Genomic DNA, 16,247 nt, shown 5'->3' with positions numbered 1-16,247 from the left:
ACTTACCATAGGTTGCAAATGTTCTTCTTTGTTGTTCAAACATGAAATCATTGATGTGAGCTGGTTCTGCATATCCAGAAAGCATATTTCTAGGTGCAGCCATTTGTTGAGTCCTAAATGGGTTTTCGGGTCCAAACTACACCAACGTCAAAAGAAAGTATAGAAGAATTACTAATTTCGTGTGCATGTATTTTTTCGGGAAAAAGCACAGGAAAATAAAGATTTGTCTTTCAAATATTGTAACGCAAAATCACTTAACTTTATAGTTCTTTATGACTACTGAATACACTTCTTGGTCTGCTATTTTACACAGTAATCGCTTACACAGTTGCTTTGAACAGCTTGTTTTCAAGACTGAACATTCTAGTCTGTATTACTGGTACAGAGGACAAATCAATACCTAGTTGACACAAAACACTGCCATTCAATAAGTGATCAGTTTAAGCATTCAGAAGACAAAACCACAGCATACTGTCCCTTGTAAGTGAGAGATAACCAGTAAGTGGTATCAGGTCCTACTAAACTTGTGTACTTAGTATGGAAATTACACTGCCAACAATACCTGCTTGCGTTTAAAAAGCAACTGGGGACTTGCTGTATTATTCCAGGAAACAAAGTTATGAAACCCTGCCTTGCTTTTCTTCTTGCAAGATGACAAATGCCAATATTCCTGACCATACCATGGTTAGGGAAAAGGACAGTGAATATAAAAAAAATGCAATACACCGAGACTAATATCAAACTAAATTTAATTGTAACCCCTGTGCCTATCAGCCATATTTGGAGACACCTGAGACTATCCTGTATTACACTTCCCTAAGTAAAACACTTACACAAGGTAACACTATACTAAGTCTAAATCAGTATTTTTGCTGACACACTTCATGGCTTTGGTATGTTGCAAAATGCAAGCTTGCTATGAAAAGGCCAATTTATGTGGTTCCACAAAAGGTTTTCTACGCATAAAGCACAACTAATGTAGAAATTTCAGACTGATGCAGCCTTTGCCTAACTACAGTGCTGCCCCGGTCTAACAGAGGACAAACGGCACAAAGAAGTTAAATACTGAAAAAAGTTAGAAGTCTGAACAGCTATTTTTATCTTTCAGATAGCCTGTCAGTTATAATACAGAAGAAAGTGGTCCACACGGCACCAAGCAGTCCAAATTCAGCCTAAAACGTTTTTTCACTATATCCATTTAGCATAGGTTAAGTTATTAAAATACTTAACACTGATGTGAATAGTTATACTGAAAGTACTGGGATATAAATTTTGAATCTTCCTCTTAAAAGTCATATCTCTGGAAGACTTGTAACTGTTCATTTTGGTCTAAAGTAGCACAATGAGTAAATAGCAAAAACGTGAAAATGGTAAGAGACTACTTTAATTCAGTTCATGTTTTACTCAACATCTTTATAATGCTATTTTCCTAGGTTGATTTTTAATTTCCGTAGCTATAATTCTGATAAACGCTTTAAGATTCTTCTTAGAGTAACTTTATGCAGAACGTTAAAATTCAAGCATTAAAAATACCAACACACCTGTGTGGAATCTTTTTTCAATTTGGCCAACCTAGATTCCAAAATACAGCAAGCATCCAAAGAAGATATGCCTTATATGAATTTCATATGAGATTTACAGAACCTCTGCCCTTTAAGCCAAAGGCATTCCTGCTTTAAAGATGAGATTTGTTTCTTACCTCAGGTGCAAACATGGTTTCATAAGTGGGATTATATTGAACTTCCTTGATAGCAGGATCAAGATGGACTCCTGTTTCCACATCTTCCTGAAATAAAACAGACATATTGATAAACAAATTTTCATATACAGGCTTCTAAAAATATGACATTATCCCATTTCAGACCAAATTACAGCTGTAGCTCAAGTTGACACTTTCAGCACTATGAATGGAGAAAAGTAGCTTGGCCAAAGTTTCTATTTTAAAAAATACAAAACCAATGTCACGGCCTCACTAAAACATTCATCTAATATACGTACAGAATTTTGCCTGTTTTATTTGGGTTTTTTGATTTACTTTTTTAAAAGACTTTATGCGCACATTTTAAAAAAGCAGCAAGATTGGAGGCAAGCTTTTTTTCTGAGGATGTTTGAAAACTAAACCTTGTCACGAAGCGCCAACTACAATGGTCACCAGTTTAATACAAAACGTGTGAAAACTAGAGTTCTACAAAAGGTAGAAGGCAGAACTCACAAGTAACTGTTTCGTAATATAGTTAGGGGAGAAATATTACACATCAGTGCAAACATACACATAACAATGAGTTTCAGAGAATCTAATGATCCCTTATGTCCAAGTTTTTACCAAAAAGTGTAATTCAGCTTTAGCATCTCAAACTCACTCAATCTTGCTTTGCATTATAGTGTCTTGAAAGAGCAAAATGGCATGTACTTTATTTATGTAATATTGTTAGCTATTCTCTGACATACCATGCCCAGGAGCTTTTTTCCTCCCCATTTCAACAGCAGGTCAATTACAAAAAAAAAAAAATTGCCTAGGCATGCAACTTAAAAAGTTTTAAAACCTGGTTTTCTAGAACACAGAAAAGAAAAACAGTACCTAAAGATCTTTGGCTTGTTACCTGATTATATTTGGGTAAAACTGTTAAAAAAAAATTAAAAAAAGCGTTGTTTGTTTGTTTTTTCAAAAACAATATCAGCAACCCCATCAGCTGTTTTTCTAAGACCACTGTCTTAGTAGAATTGTTAAGTCCAGATAGAAGGCTTTACTTCCACTGTGTATCAATTATTTTAACAGGCAGGTCCAGCTACTGCACTGGTCTTGCTTGAGCCCCTAGCACTGCCAATTCTTGGACTGACCTCATTTCTCTCATCACACGACCTTTTCAATTCACTGGGCTTGGATGACAGTGGCTACTGGTACAGTCACAGCCCTGACTTTCATACACTATGAACTTGCTTAGAAACAGCACAGCAGGCCTAATCCAGTCACTCCGCAACAAAAACAAGACTCCCCCATCCCCAGCTAGAATAGAGGCATTAACCCGTATTATCTACACATTTACATTTCCTTTCACAGCTCCCTGATCTGAGGACATTTTCCATAGACAACTGTTTCAAGTCAAATCATATAGCTTGCTCTGCCACTAGACTTCATATCTTATCCACCAACCTTATAATTTGAGGAAATAGAAATTAGTATAATTGATAATATGGCAAAATTCATCTGACTATCAGTGACATTTAAACAGTTATCAGCTTGCTTGAAATTAAGACACAGGTATTTCTCCTGCTCTTTAAACTGCAAAAGTGAGAAAAACCCAGTTTTGAAAAAATTCCAAGAATTTTTCAGTTCTGCTATTTTTTTCTCCCTGTTAAGTCCTATTATATGCTGCTTGGTAATTGAGAAAAGAAACAGATTGTGCCACAAAAGCTGATCCTCTGCTGGACAATTATAGCAATTCTGGTTCTACTTTGCTGCTGGTGGAACAGTGCTGAGTCACTTGGAAGCCACACAATATGTTCACTCCTCGACCACCACAGGCAAAATCTTTCTGTGTGAAAACCACCGAGCCTTGAAATTGAAGCACGTGTTACATTCATCAGAGCTACACTCCTGAAGACCTTCAGCCTTATTCATGATTTCATATATTTGGGTATCAAATTATGATCTGTTAATATGCTGCTGAAGAAGATAATTATTGTCTTTTCACTATGCCATTTCATTATAAACTATACAATACTTCGAACATGTCCCAACTCCCCAGCTTACTTCCTCAGTATTTTAAAGAATCAAAATCTTGACATATTGACACAACATATTCTGAAACGTTAGCCTATGTCAAGAGTCCAAATTGCAGCAGACAAATTATCCTTTGGTCAACATCTGATAAATGCCATTTTGTACAGCAGTATGAGACTCTGGTAGGTAGCAGAAACACTAAAAGTATGCTTTTACCTATTTTTACCCAGTCCATCAATCATATCACAAATTGGCAAGCTATCTGCATTGGGGCATACTGGTTGTTTTTTGGGTTTGTTTTGTTGAGTTTTTTTTATGAGAGGAAAGAACTCAACAGCAACCTCTGCAATATGCTGAAGATCACTGGGTACAACTGCATGCATCACCAGAAGACCGTTTCAGCAGAACTCATCTAAGACCAAAAAAGCAAAAAAAGTAAATGTACAGATTGTATGACTCTGTCCCCTTATGTTGGCAACAGCCAGCCAATAGAACTTACCTGCATGCATTTTAGATGCATTTGCTATACCTACAGTGAACAGAGAAGGGATCACAGGAGCAGCAGTCTGGCAGAGCTGTGACTGAGATAAGGTAATCTAAGGGATCACGTCCCTCTGCTGTGCTGTAGTTTTTCCTTTGATCACACATGACATGTCTTGATTTATCTAAAAGCCCAAGGTGAGCATTCATCATGTAGCTTATGTCCCAAGCGTGACACAAGCAGCACTGCGGGATGGAAGACTATCAGTAGCCACTCTGAAAGAGAAGGGCATCTGTGAATTGAATGATGGGCTAAGCATTACCCTAGGTCACTTCCCATTCACAAAGGCACAGGAATCATAAAAAGGGGGGTCAAGAAGCTGTCAATTTAAAAACGATACAGTGTTCTTCTGGAGAAAGCTAAAATTTCAGCTGTAGGACTGATAGAGAAGCAGCTTGTGTTTGCTGCAACTTGGAAACGATAAATATGGGCTTTACGGCATGCTGTAGTATCATTAAAGGTCATACACCCTATATAACTTGGAAAAAAGGATTAAGGTTTTAGGAAGTTATGTTTTACTGAATATGGTTTTCTTGGAAGACATAATACCACGGAATTGCAAACTTCAGCTCTACATGTCATCTCTGCTTTTCTCAGCCCTGGTAACAAGCACCCAACTGAAATACAGTGGCCACACTGGGCATCACATATCAGGTAAGATACATGCTGCTGAAAAAGGTCCAAAAGAGAAAATCAAGAACGATCAGAGAGCTAATATAATATGCTCTGTATAGAAAAATGGAACCATCTAATTCAGCCTAAAAAAAAGGCTGAGATTATACAACGCAGTAGAAATAAGGACAGCCAAACACTGAAATTGCTCAGTTCACAGATCCACTGAAGTAGATTGGTCCGGACAGAAGCAGGTACCACTCTTGATGCAAGGCAAAAGAGAAGCAGATGATATCTTAGCACCAAAACACTTGGTGAGTTGGTTGGGGTTTTTTGCTTGTTTTTTAAATAGATGTGATATCTACTTACTTGCAGCATCAGATTGATTTACAGTTTAGATATGATTTGATTAGGTAAAAAAGTTCTTTGACACTTAAATGCTCTCCTTTTGCCCCTCTCATCCTACAAGACAGTATCACATTATCACAGGGAAGTGGCACTCAGGGTTGTACTCTGGAATATTAGCATTTCCTAAGTAATCTACCTTGAGACAGAAAGAAGCTTTTCAAGCTAAGTGTAGACAAGCAGGTGCTTCACTATAACTCCCCAGAGATCACAGAATATCTAGCTCCTACCAGGGTGTGCTCCTTTAGCCCTACCATAAAGGCCCTTCAGCCAGTTAAAAGTCAGCACAGGAAAGAGCACAGGAAATAGAAGGGATTTCAGACTATAAATACAGTAAGTCAGATTAGCTTTCCTTCTTCTGATTCCTTAAATATGAACCAGTCCTGGTTTTCTTTGGAAAAACCCTACCCGAACGCCACAAACCAAAACTGTTATTAATGAAAAGTACTTGATTTATAAATGTAAAATAATTCAGTAAATTAAAATCTGAAAAAAAGCTTGCTAGAAGTTTTTTTATATATATATGCAAGACAAAACCATTTTTAAATAAAGCACAGGCCAAATCCCTGTCATAGGCATCAAAGCAAAGCCTTAAATAAAAGAAACTAGCTGCAGTATGGACTGCAACACTGGATGCTAATTCTGTTCCTTGAAAAGAATACAACATTGCTTATGTTAAGGCAACTCACAATCCTTTTCATCCACAATATCTTAAAATTTCAGCCAAATTCTGTAAACCCCACTGTGCTAATATGTGGCTACCTGTAGGTTTAATGAGAGCCATTTATGCATTTAGAAGCAGAATCTGACAGTTAAATCTCATGTGTTTGTCTAAACATGAAGTTTGTTAGAACAAACCAAAGGTCAGCATTTTCCATTATCATATCATGCAAGTAAAGAGTCGTGGTGTCTATGTGGTGGTTTTTTTCTGGACATTTAGATAATAAGCCTACAATGTTCCCTTCTCCCCAGGTAAATTAATTACTGATTAGCCAAACAGCTAAAAAGGGCAGGCTGCTTTGCATAAGATTTAATTAGTTTTAATTATCCATTAAATTAAAATGTGGTAAATTAAGACCCCATCCCGTGAGTCACAGAGGCTTAAGCAATTTGTCAGTTACCAATTCTTGCATAAAGCACTTGGGCTGTCAAATACAGAGTATTGTCTCATTCTAAAGATTTTCAGATTTATTACCATGAGTTAAATGGCATTTACAATGAAGTCACAACATTAAGATTTGGTTGTTATCAGCTTTTAGTCATTCTACCCATTTATACACTTGTAAAAGTAAATGTCCATCCCACTAACTTTAATAAAATAAAAATAAACTACCAAGAAAAGCATCTGTTAAATGCTTTTTGTGTAACCAGGCTAGATTCCCAGCATCTTGTAGGATGACAACTTCTAAACATCTATATAAGATATTTTGTGCCAAAGAAAGCAGGAACCCCCACCATATTAAAATAAGCCAAAACATTCCTAATAAATGAGACCTCCTGAGTCACTAATCCCCACTCACATCACCGCTACAGAAGGGTCACACACTGACTTTCTATCTTTCCTCTCTCCATAGCTGGGCAGGCATTAGGTTTTCAAGAACATTAAGAAATACGACTGAGGTCTATTTCTTCCCCTGAAGTAGTATTTTTCTGGATACCTGCATAGTGCCAAAGGTAAACTAGATTCAACATAGCAGACCCAAGACTTCCAACCCCTTCCCACATTAAAAGCAACACAAACCATCCAGCTCCCTGCACTGGGCCAGGCCAGCCTAGTTGATTTCAATCCAATAGTTGAGTATCCTCTCCTCAAAACCACTGAACTAGACATTGTAGACAAATACTGTAAAATCTGCTCCCATCCAAGTCTCACCCTGAACTGACGGAGATCAAACAGTAAATGTTCTCTCCAAAAGCAAAGATGCAACATTTCCTGTGAAAGTGATTTCTTCAGAATGTGCAATTTCCTGAATTTCCTTCAGCATTTTTAATTCAATAGTGAAGGCAAATACTTTGTGAGCAATCCTAAGAGTGATTTCTTTTCATATCAATAGAAGCCATAGGAAAATTAATTGCAATTGATTTTGGCAACGTCTAGCAGAATATAACTTAGAAAGAATTCTAAACTAAGAGGCTTAGAGTGAAACCACTATTGTTAGAGGACTTCAAACACATGCTGGCCTCTACTTTCAAAGTAAAGCCAGCATTACTAAAACACTGAACAAACATTCATAATGCACTGGTGTTAAGGACCAAGTAAACTGAGTGTCTGTATTTGACTTTTTCAGTTTATGTTCTTAAGTAGCCTAGTTCACTCCACACATAAAAGCCACCGCTAACAAACACACCTTACTTAGACAGTTTCTGAATAGCTAATTACAAAGGAGCTCTAGATCATCAGACTTCCATTATTAAATATATTCTGGGTTTCTTCTCACTGCATTAGCCACAGTTAATCAGTTCACAAAACAGACTTGTTTAAGAGTGTAAGAGATGGAAGAGACTGCCTAGCCCAGTACCACAGGCACTGCCATGCTGGGGAGGAGATCTCTATGGCCAATCCATACCTAGTGCCTCAGGTTCTCCATAGATTCACACCCCACAATAACCACAGTCAACAACTGTCCTGGAGCTACACATCCTGCAGCAAGATGCTCTTACAGAGCAGAAAGGCCTAAGGCTTACTCCAGGTGGGCTCTATTTCTTCTTAAAGCAGGCTGGAGCAACAGATAAGAGCCCCTCCCTGCACGAGGCCTGACTAGGAGCAAAAAGCACTGGTGTTCCTGTATGGGAGGGAAGAAGGGAGATAACCCTCCCTTTCTCTGGAAGCCACATGTATAGCTCATAGGAAACATTATAGAGGCAAAAGGGTTGTAACTACTATTGATTTTAACTACCTTAAATCTCACCATGAAGCTGATTAAGGCAAAAACATCCATAGAAAACCAGTATCAAAGCACCAGGATGGTGTGGGCTTAGCCAGTGCAGTTACCAGAGTCAGCTGGGATGGGCAAGTTATGCTTCACAAAGATCTGCTTCTGCCATGAGTAGATGAACCTACTGTATCTTAAAGATAAAAAAGAGAACAGGACTTTATTTTTTCATACAGAAAACACAACTACCAGCAGGAAGCTGAGACTACTCACATCTACCTCAACAAGTCAATGAATTGACAAATTCTTGCAGAAGTCACAGGACCTGACTTTTCTCTGAATGAAAGTCCGCTCACGATGGGATAAACAAGTACTGAACCTCCACTCTCATGGTGCAAGCATTGAGGACACCACAAAACTATTCCATATGTCCTGCCCCTCACAATGACCACTGCTGGAGAGAAGACATTTTCTCTGTTGGCAAGCAGGCTCCCTTCTCTTTGCAGAACAGCCTCTATCAACAACACTGTCCTGTTTACTTGCTAACTGATGATGTATTTGGAGTAAGAAAATACCTTTATTAACTCTCTCCACAAAAGAAAACATCGGCCTTACAATAACTTGATACCTAGGGGAGACTAAGAGCAGGGCAAGTGTACATGATACTACTTCTGCACTCTCCCAACAGCTAAATATTTTCAGGTCAGAAAACTTGTTGAGCTTGAAGCAATCTGTGTATTTTCTGACACCTCTTCTTTCAATGGATCTCTTCCAAGTACTTGTCCAGACTCTCCTTGTAACAGTGTAAACCTCTTGCATACACAATACTTATTGGCATGGGAACAGCCCTAATACATGTTGTGTGAAGAACTATATCCTTCTGTTTGTTTTCAACCCAACTCCTACTAGTTAGCTTATAGTTGCTGTACTGGAAGAAGCAGTAAGTATTCAACCCCCTCTCCATGCCATTTAACGATTTTTGTAGGTCTCTGTCATTACTCTTCACCTCAGCCATCTCTTTTTCAGTTTTAGCCTTCTCAATAATCCTTCAACTGAAGCAGAACCCTTCTTCAGCCCTTCTGCCTTGCTTTTTGCAGCTATAATGTATCCTTTTCTGGATGAAGGGACTGGAAGTGCATACCTTCTTCCTCTGTTGCTAAAATCAGTAGAAACACGCACTTTCATCTAATTGGCTTTCCAATTTAAAATTAAAGTAGAAGTATTACTGGATTAAAGTAACCAATAATTATAACTCAATGTTATTTATTATGAGTAGTTTAACATGAAGATCAGCACGAGGCCTTATTTTAACAAGCAGACTGTAACAAAAGCCATCCCCTCAAACTTTTAAAACACAGTTATAAATCATTAATACTGTTTCCAGTAACAGAAAAAAATATTTTCACTGAACTACATTTTTATATATCTATGATGTACTTTGAGGCAAGGACTCTGCAGATTTCTGTAGAATAAAGAAATACATCTTGGAGTAACATCTTAGGGCTACAGTTTATATGCTAATTTAAGTAACAACAGGAAAACCAAATGCTGTAGCTGAGTGTGCTAACAATTATGCCTTATTAATAAAGAGAGAGGAACATACTCCTCTTTAAAGTACACACAAGTCTAATGTCTGTGCAAGTTAAGAGGGCAAAATTCTGAATCAAAATGGGTACAGTGATTAGAACTAGGATGCAGAACACCAACCCGTTAAGATTTACATTCTCAACGGCCAAAAATGCACTTGTGTACAGCTGTCATTTATATTTATTGTATGACTAACCCTTCTAGCCTTCCTTCTTAGCACCATCTTTTCTTACCCATTCCTGGTCCCTTGTGTAATACATATCCATGCACTTAAGAATACTTGATCATTATTCATGTCAAAACAACATTTGCACAAGTGAAGTGATACTAATGAACTGTAACTCTGCTTTCCTCCTCAGTCAACTGGCTGTTTTTCCAGCTCCATACTTAAAAGAATTCTTGTGACCTACACTCAAACTTCATGTCTTTCACATTTGTTCAGCAAGTACTTTCCAATCCTAAAGAATCCAGGTGAATTCCTGAGGGGGTGACTGGCAAGCTTTCACTCCTGATTGGTGGGATGCTATCATTTTTAGACATGGAAGGTGTTGAGAGCATGTTGTCTATGAGACCAGCACTTCTTTCTTGAACCGTGAAAGTCTGGAAAGAAAGCCTGACATCACTCTACAAGGAAATGATCTATTACTCCTCAAAGAAAGTTATGGTGCTAAAAGAACCTCCATTATGCTGTGTATTCAGAAAGCCTCAGCTTGAAGGCATTGATTCTTTCATTTATATGCATCTCATCTATGATCTCAAATAAAAATGATAGACAACATTTTAATTGAACATCTTGATACTCAGAAACCTCACTTCCTTTTTATCTTGGTTAGCAGAACACCTGCGGCAGAGACGGTCCTAGTTGTACTGGTGGCTACCCCTTTCACGACAGAGCCTGATGAACAGTTTTGAATTGAACTGAATGTGCGACTGACACCTAACCCTTTCCTCCAGTGCTTGTTCCTACTCTGGCACTGGGCTTTTAACTGATTTAATTGTGCTGGCACAGCATTTGTGCTGGCACAGCATTTGTGCAGCTGCACTGCAAACTGGATGGAGGAATGGATCCAAGGTCAAACAACTCCAATATAGTTATTTATTTTTTTAAAAAATTCAGGTTGGTTCCCTGATGTCAGCCACCAAGCAACTGCATAAACCTTTGTGCTGGCATGGCAACTACTGCTACAGCCTTAAGAGTGGTAAAGAGCACAGCCAACGAATGCTACTTGCCACTTGCCATGACAATCAAGAGATATTACATATGTTAATTAGCTTTCCTTTCAAAGCCTGTACAAGACAGTCTGCTGGAAGCTGCAATTTAATAAGTATTTCTAAGACCAAGGGATAAGAAAATGCACATCTAGTCAGTACATATGATATAACATACATATGCAAATATGATCAGTTGTGATAGCATATGAATTAACTAATGACAAATTAAGAGATTCTATCCACCTCTTTGTGACAAAGTAGGAAACTTTTCAGAACTGGAAGCAATACACTACTACAGTGACAGTCATCATGATGAGACACTTGGTTTTTATTAGAAATCAGTTGCCTATACCAAAGTTCCAAAACTCTTCCCTCTTCCTTTTTCTGGAATCACAAAAGTGAACCAATATGATACTGAACTTGGAAAATTAAGGTTTCCCCAGGTGTCACAGTTTAACTCGAGCTGTTGACTAAGCACCACACAGCCACTTGCTCACTCCCCACCTCCCCAGATGGACGGGGAGTGGAATCAGGAAAAAAAGTAAAATTTGACAGTTGAGATAAGAACAATTTAATAACTGAAGTAAAATAAAAATATAATAACAACAACAATTATAATGAAAAGAAGGGAGATGGGGACAGGAATAAAATCCAAAGGGAAGGGGGTAAAACCCCTCAAGCAAGTGTACAATACAATTGTTTACCACCTGCTGAGTTCCCAAGCATTGACTGGCAGGCCCCAGCCAACTCCTCCCAGTTGGTACACTGAGCATGACCTTCTGTGGTATGGAATATCCCTTTGGCTAGTTTGAGGCAGCTGTCCTGGCTGTGTCCCCTCCCAATTTCTTGTGCCCCTCCAGCCCTCTTGCTGGCAGGGCCCGAGAAACTGAAGACTCAGTTTCCCAGCCACAACAGAAAACATCAGAGTTATCAACATTATTTTTGCACCAAATCCAAACCACAGCACTGCACCTGCTACTAAGAAGAAAATTAACTCTATCCCTGCTGAAACCAGGGCACCAACAGAAACACTGAGCAGCTTTCAGGCAGCTCTTTAGAACAGCATTCAGCTGCATTCAGCCTATCAAGTATCGATTTCACCCCATCACTCGGGCAAACCACATAAAAAAACATGTAAAACTCGGGGGAACAGAAGACAAGAGCATCTAAATAACTCCAAGCAAGGGACGGGTTTGAGATGGAGATAAGCTTAATCGCCACAGCGGGATCCACCGGCCGAGGTCCCGACACACGCCCGCCCTCCCCAGCTCCGTCCCAAACACCGCGGGGCAAGGCCAGGCCAGGCGGCGGCAACGGTCCCCCCGCCGGCCCCACACCCGCTCGCTTGCACCCCGCTTCCCCGGGCCGGGGCAGCCTAAGGCTGTCTCCAACGCCAGAGGCCGAGAGTGCGGCTACAGCAGCAGGCGGACACGGCGGGCCCCGGTCCCTCGGGGGCGGAGGAACACCTACCTTCACAGCTACTTCCGGGGCCGCGTCGACAGCCAGGGCCGGGGGGGCAGCGGGCGGCGCCCGGAGGTGCAGCACGGCGTCGCGGCTGGCGAGCACAGCGGCGCGCTGGGAGCCGCCCTCGGACTCGGGCTCCGAGTCAGGCTCCGAGTCGGAGCCGCCATAGGAGGCGAGCGCGGCGATAGCCGCCGACATCTTGGCGCAAGGGATGGCGGGACGAGCAGGTCCTGGCAGTTCCGCGGAGTTCGCCGTGTCCCTTCCCCCGCAGAACGAGCGGGTGGGGCTGTACCTTAAAAGGTAGCTCATTAAAACGAAAATACGCTCTAAAGGATAAGTTATCGACTTATATGGGATATACGGGTGTCTGAGGGAGTGGGTTATCTCCCTTTGCTGTTGTTGGTGCTTAACCTTTCAGGACTCCCAGGCAGAACTACAGGCTCCAGCATGCAACGCGGCCCAGGCCCAGCGGGCTCTGCCGAAGGGGTGACGGTCCGGCGGCACGGTTGCCATGGCGCGGACTCTGTCGTCCTGCCGCCTAGGCGGAGGAGTTCCATGGCACCACTCTTGCCGGGGAGACGAATGCGAAGGGAGCTTCCCGCTGCCCGTTCCCGAGGAACACGCCCCGGCCGATGACAGGGGCACGAACCCGAGCGCTCGTCCGCGCTGGGCGCCGCGCCCCCTCCCTTACGGCCTGTCACGGGCGCTTGGGGTTTCGTCCCACGCCCGCCTGCGCCTCGCGTGACGGCGGGGGAAAACGTTCAACAGCGGGTGGGCGCGACAGCTCGTGGGCGCCCGCGTCCTCCCGCACACAAAGGGCTTCCGCGAGCTCTTCGGCAGCGAGGCGGCAGCGGAGCGGGCCGCCACACAGCCTAGACGCCCGGCGCTGCAGGGCTGCTGCTGCCGCCCGGGCCGGCTGCGCCCCCGCCGCTTACTCCTGAGATCCCACCGCCTCAGCCCGAGGCGGGCTGTGCCGCGGGGAGCCCCGCCCCCTCCCGCTGATTGGCCGCCAGCAGCCGGCTTCGGGCGCATCACAACGGCGGGCCCCGCCCCGCCCGTGCCTGGGAGAGGGAGCCGGCGGGCCGGACTGTACCACCTGCCGCCCGCGGGGTGGGGTGGGCTCGCCTTCCTCACGTCGCGGGGTTGGGGGGGCGGCGCATGGACCAGCCCGAGCATCGGGCGGGGGGGCCGGGGCCGACGGCCGGGTAAACATCCCTGCCTCCCGCCCCCCCCCTCCCGCCTCGGCGCGCCGGGAGAGGCCCCGCCTCCGGCGCGCACACACACACACACGCGCGCGCTGTCCTGTGCCTATTGTGAAGCCTTCGGGGGAGCTCCGCGCCGCCGCCGGGGCCGCACGCGCCCCGCCGCCTCCCCCCGCCCCCGGAGCCGCCGGCCGGCCGCGGCGCGTGCGGAATGGCAGGCGCCGTTTGAAGTTCCAGCGCCCCAACGGCTGCGGGGGCAGCGCGAGGCGAAGGCGGAGGGAGGGGCTGAGGCGAGCGGCGTGAAGGTGCGAGGCGAGGGGAGGCAGCGCACGGCACCGGGCCGGCCAGTAAGTGCCCCGCACCCTTCCTCGCGGCCCCCGCGGGGGCGGGACCGAGCCCGCGCCCCCGCTCCCCTTCCCGGCGCCGCGAGGCGCGCCCGCCCCACAAAGGGACCGGCCCCCGCCAGGTGCCGGCCCCCTCCCCTTTGTCCGCGCCCGTGCGGCGGGGGGGGGGCGGCGGCGGGAGCGCGGGGAGCACGTCGCGGCAGCGGAGCCCCGTCCCTCCGCCGCCCCCGCCGGCAGGGGCAGGGGCAGGAGGGGGCCGCGTTGGCGCCGGAGCGCGGCGCTTTCCTCTCTCTCCCCTCGCCGCCCCGACCGCTCGCCCCGCTGCCCGTGCCCGGCGAGGGGGCGGCGGGGTCGCCTGGCGGGGAAGGTGGGGTCAGCGGGCAGCGGCCCGGGCGGGGGGGCGGCGGGGTGACGTCAGCCGCAGCCAGGTGCGAGCTGCGGGGCGGGCCGGGCCGGGGGCGGCGGGCGGGCTGAGGTGCGGTGCTGTCCCCTCCCGGTCGGCCGGCGCCGCGCCGCTGGGCTGGCCGGGGCTCGGCGGGCAGAGGCGGGGACGGGCGGCGGGTTCGCCGTTGGCGGGCGAGGGGATTCGATCCGCTGCGCGGCGGATCTGCCCCCGGAACACTGCTACCATTGTTCGGCTGGCGGGGGATCGCGGCTGGCCGGGGATCGCGGCTGGCCGGCGGCGGGAGGAGCACGGAGCTTCCAACTTCTCCGGGCGGCAGAGCGCCCGTCCCCCGGGGCGGGATACATGGCGAGGGGAGCGCGGCGGGGCTGGCTGCAGCGCCGGGTGGGCGCCTCGCACGGGCTGGCACCTGGAGCAGCGCGGTGCCGTGACTTCCTTCCCGGCTGCATGTGCTTCCAGAATTAAAGTGAACATACAGTGACATCTAATTGTGGCACGGTGGCATTTAATCAGATTAAATGCGCGAGTCTGATTTTTTCCACCCTTCTCAGCAGTCGCGGTTTTAAACGGGTACCTTAGCTTAAGAAGGTGTAACTTGGCTTCTTTTTGAAAAAAATGGTAGAAAAAATGTAAGGGTAAATAGAAAAGTGTGCACGGTGTACGGAGTGTGGAGCAAGATGCTGCGTTTAGGTCTGTTTTACTAAACAAGGACCTGCCTCTTCTTTGTATGCTAGAATCAGGATCTTAGGTAACTAAGTCCCACATTTTCGACACTGAGACCTTTCTTTTTGCATCTCCAACAACTGAAAATACTACCCTTAACTAGCAGTTCATATGGTAATGAGTTAGACTTTCTCTTAAATGTATGGATGATACATCTGCAAGTAAGGAAATCTACATGAGCTTCATGTGAATCACTGCTTATTAATAACTAAAGTGGGTCTTCCACTGCAGTCCATTTGTTTATTAGCTGTAATTGTTAACTGATTCCATACGACTGCATTCCTTTTTCTCTTGGCATGCCGATGCTGGGTGTTGTCTGAAGTTGAAAGGTGCGCTTCCTGAAAAGTGAAATATTTCAAGATCTATTTGTGCAACCAGTCTGTGACATTTTAGCTGGAGAATTGTGTTGAAAATGATTGAAATGGTTCTGCTTTATTATCCTTGGATCCAAAATGTTTGATTGACAAAGCTTTGGTAGTTTGCTTAAGTATGTTCAGCTACGTTGTGTCCAAGCATTGCCAGTGAAATTTAAGTCATATGGGATTCTAGATGCTTTCATTGTAGATCCTATGAAAATTACTTACTGGTTTAAGTTAGTTGCTTTTCTGGTACCAGCAGGCTAGTATATAAGCAAGCACACAAGAAGTCGTTCAGTGGAACGCTGTTCTGAAGTTTCTCTTTGCTTAAATCGTAGCAAGGACTAATTTTTAGCAAGCATGCAGATGCCATTTTTGAATATGAAATACTGACTTGACTATGCTTCAGATCTGTAGATGGATGATATACATGGTTATCTAAAATCTGGTTTTACTGAAAAAGCTGAGGAATTGCTGCTCATCATCTATGTGGAGATAATATCACATAGTGACTATTGACTGTATATTTGTGAGTTGAAGAAGAAGCTGATTAGTATAAAACAAATGAAGAGTGATACAGCTTTTAAAAAAGTCTTTTCATTGATTACTGTATGCTGTTAAGTACGTTCTGTTGTAATCGGGTTCCAGAAAACATAGTATGTTATGTGTTGGATGCTGCTGGTTCTCCAGGCAGGGTGGGAGGTGATTTGGGTTATTTGGCTTTCCTTTGCATCCAGCTTTTCCGCTGCTGTTTTTCCTTGCAGTCACTGCACCTCTCTTGCTTTGGTTTCTCCAAAGGAAGAT

General features: G+C 44.5%; 2 protein-coding genes across 3 annotated transcripts in view; one reads left to right on the top strand and one right to left on the bottom strand.

Annotated features, from left to right (window-relative positions):
- The window catches only part of CDC40 (cell division cycle 40), a 41,103-nt gene extending 28,450 nt beyond the window's left edge, over window positions 1–12,653 (bottom strand). The window contains exons 1-3 of the mRNA XM_037391182.1: window positions 12,422–12,653; window positions 1,700–1,786; window positions 7–136 (exon numbers count right to left, since the gene is read on the bottom strand). Coding sequence (XP_037247079.1) covers window positions 7–136; window positions 1,700–1,786; window positions 12,422–12,613 — 409 coding nt within the window. The 5' untranslated portion in view covers window positions 12,614–12,653. The remainder of the gene's footprint in view (window positions 1–6; window positions 137–1,699; window positions 1,787–12,421) is intronic.
- Window positions 12,654–13,516: 863 nt separating this feature from the next.
- WASF1 (WASP family member 1) overlaps window positions 13,517–16,247 on the top strand; it is a 99,805-nt gene continuing 97,074 nt past the window's right edge. Inside the window, exon 1 of one of the 2 annotated variants that reach the window (XM_037393025.1) lies at window positions 13,517–13,964. The gene's annotated coding sequence lies outside the window, so the exon portion shown is untranslated. The remainder of the gene's footprint in view (window positions 13,965–16,247) is intronic. The other variant, XM_037393024.1, reaches the window with a different exon arrangement.

Source organism: Falco rusticolus, chromosome 6 (genome assembly GCF_015220075.1).
Source record: "Falco rusticolus isolate bFalRus1 chromosome 6, bFalRus1.pri, whole genome shotgun sequence".
Taxonomy (NCBI): Eukaryota; Metazoa; Chordata; class Aves; order Falconiformes; family Falconidae; genus Falco; species Falco rusticolus.
The sequence above is the reverse complement of the archived record's forward strand: the minus strand, read 5'-3'. Positions and strand labels throughout refer to the sequence as shown.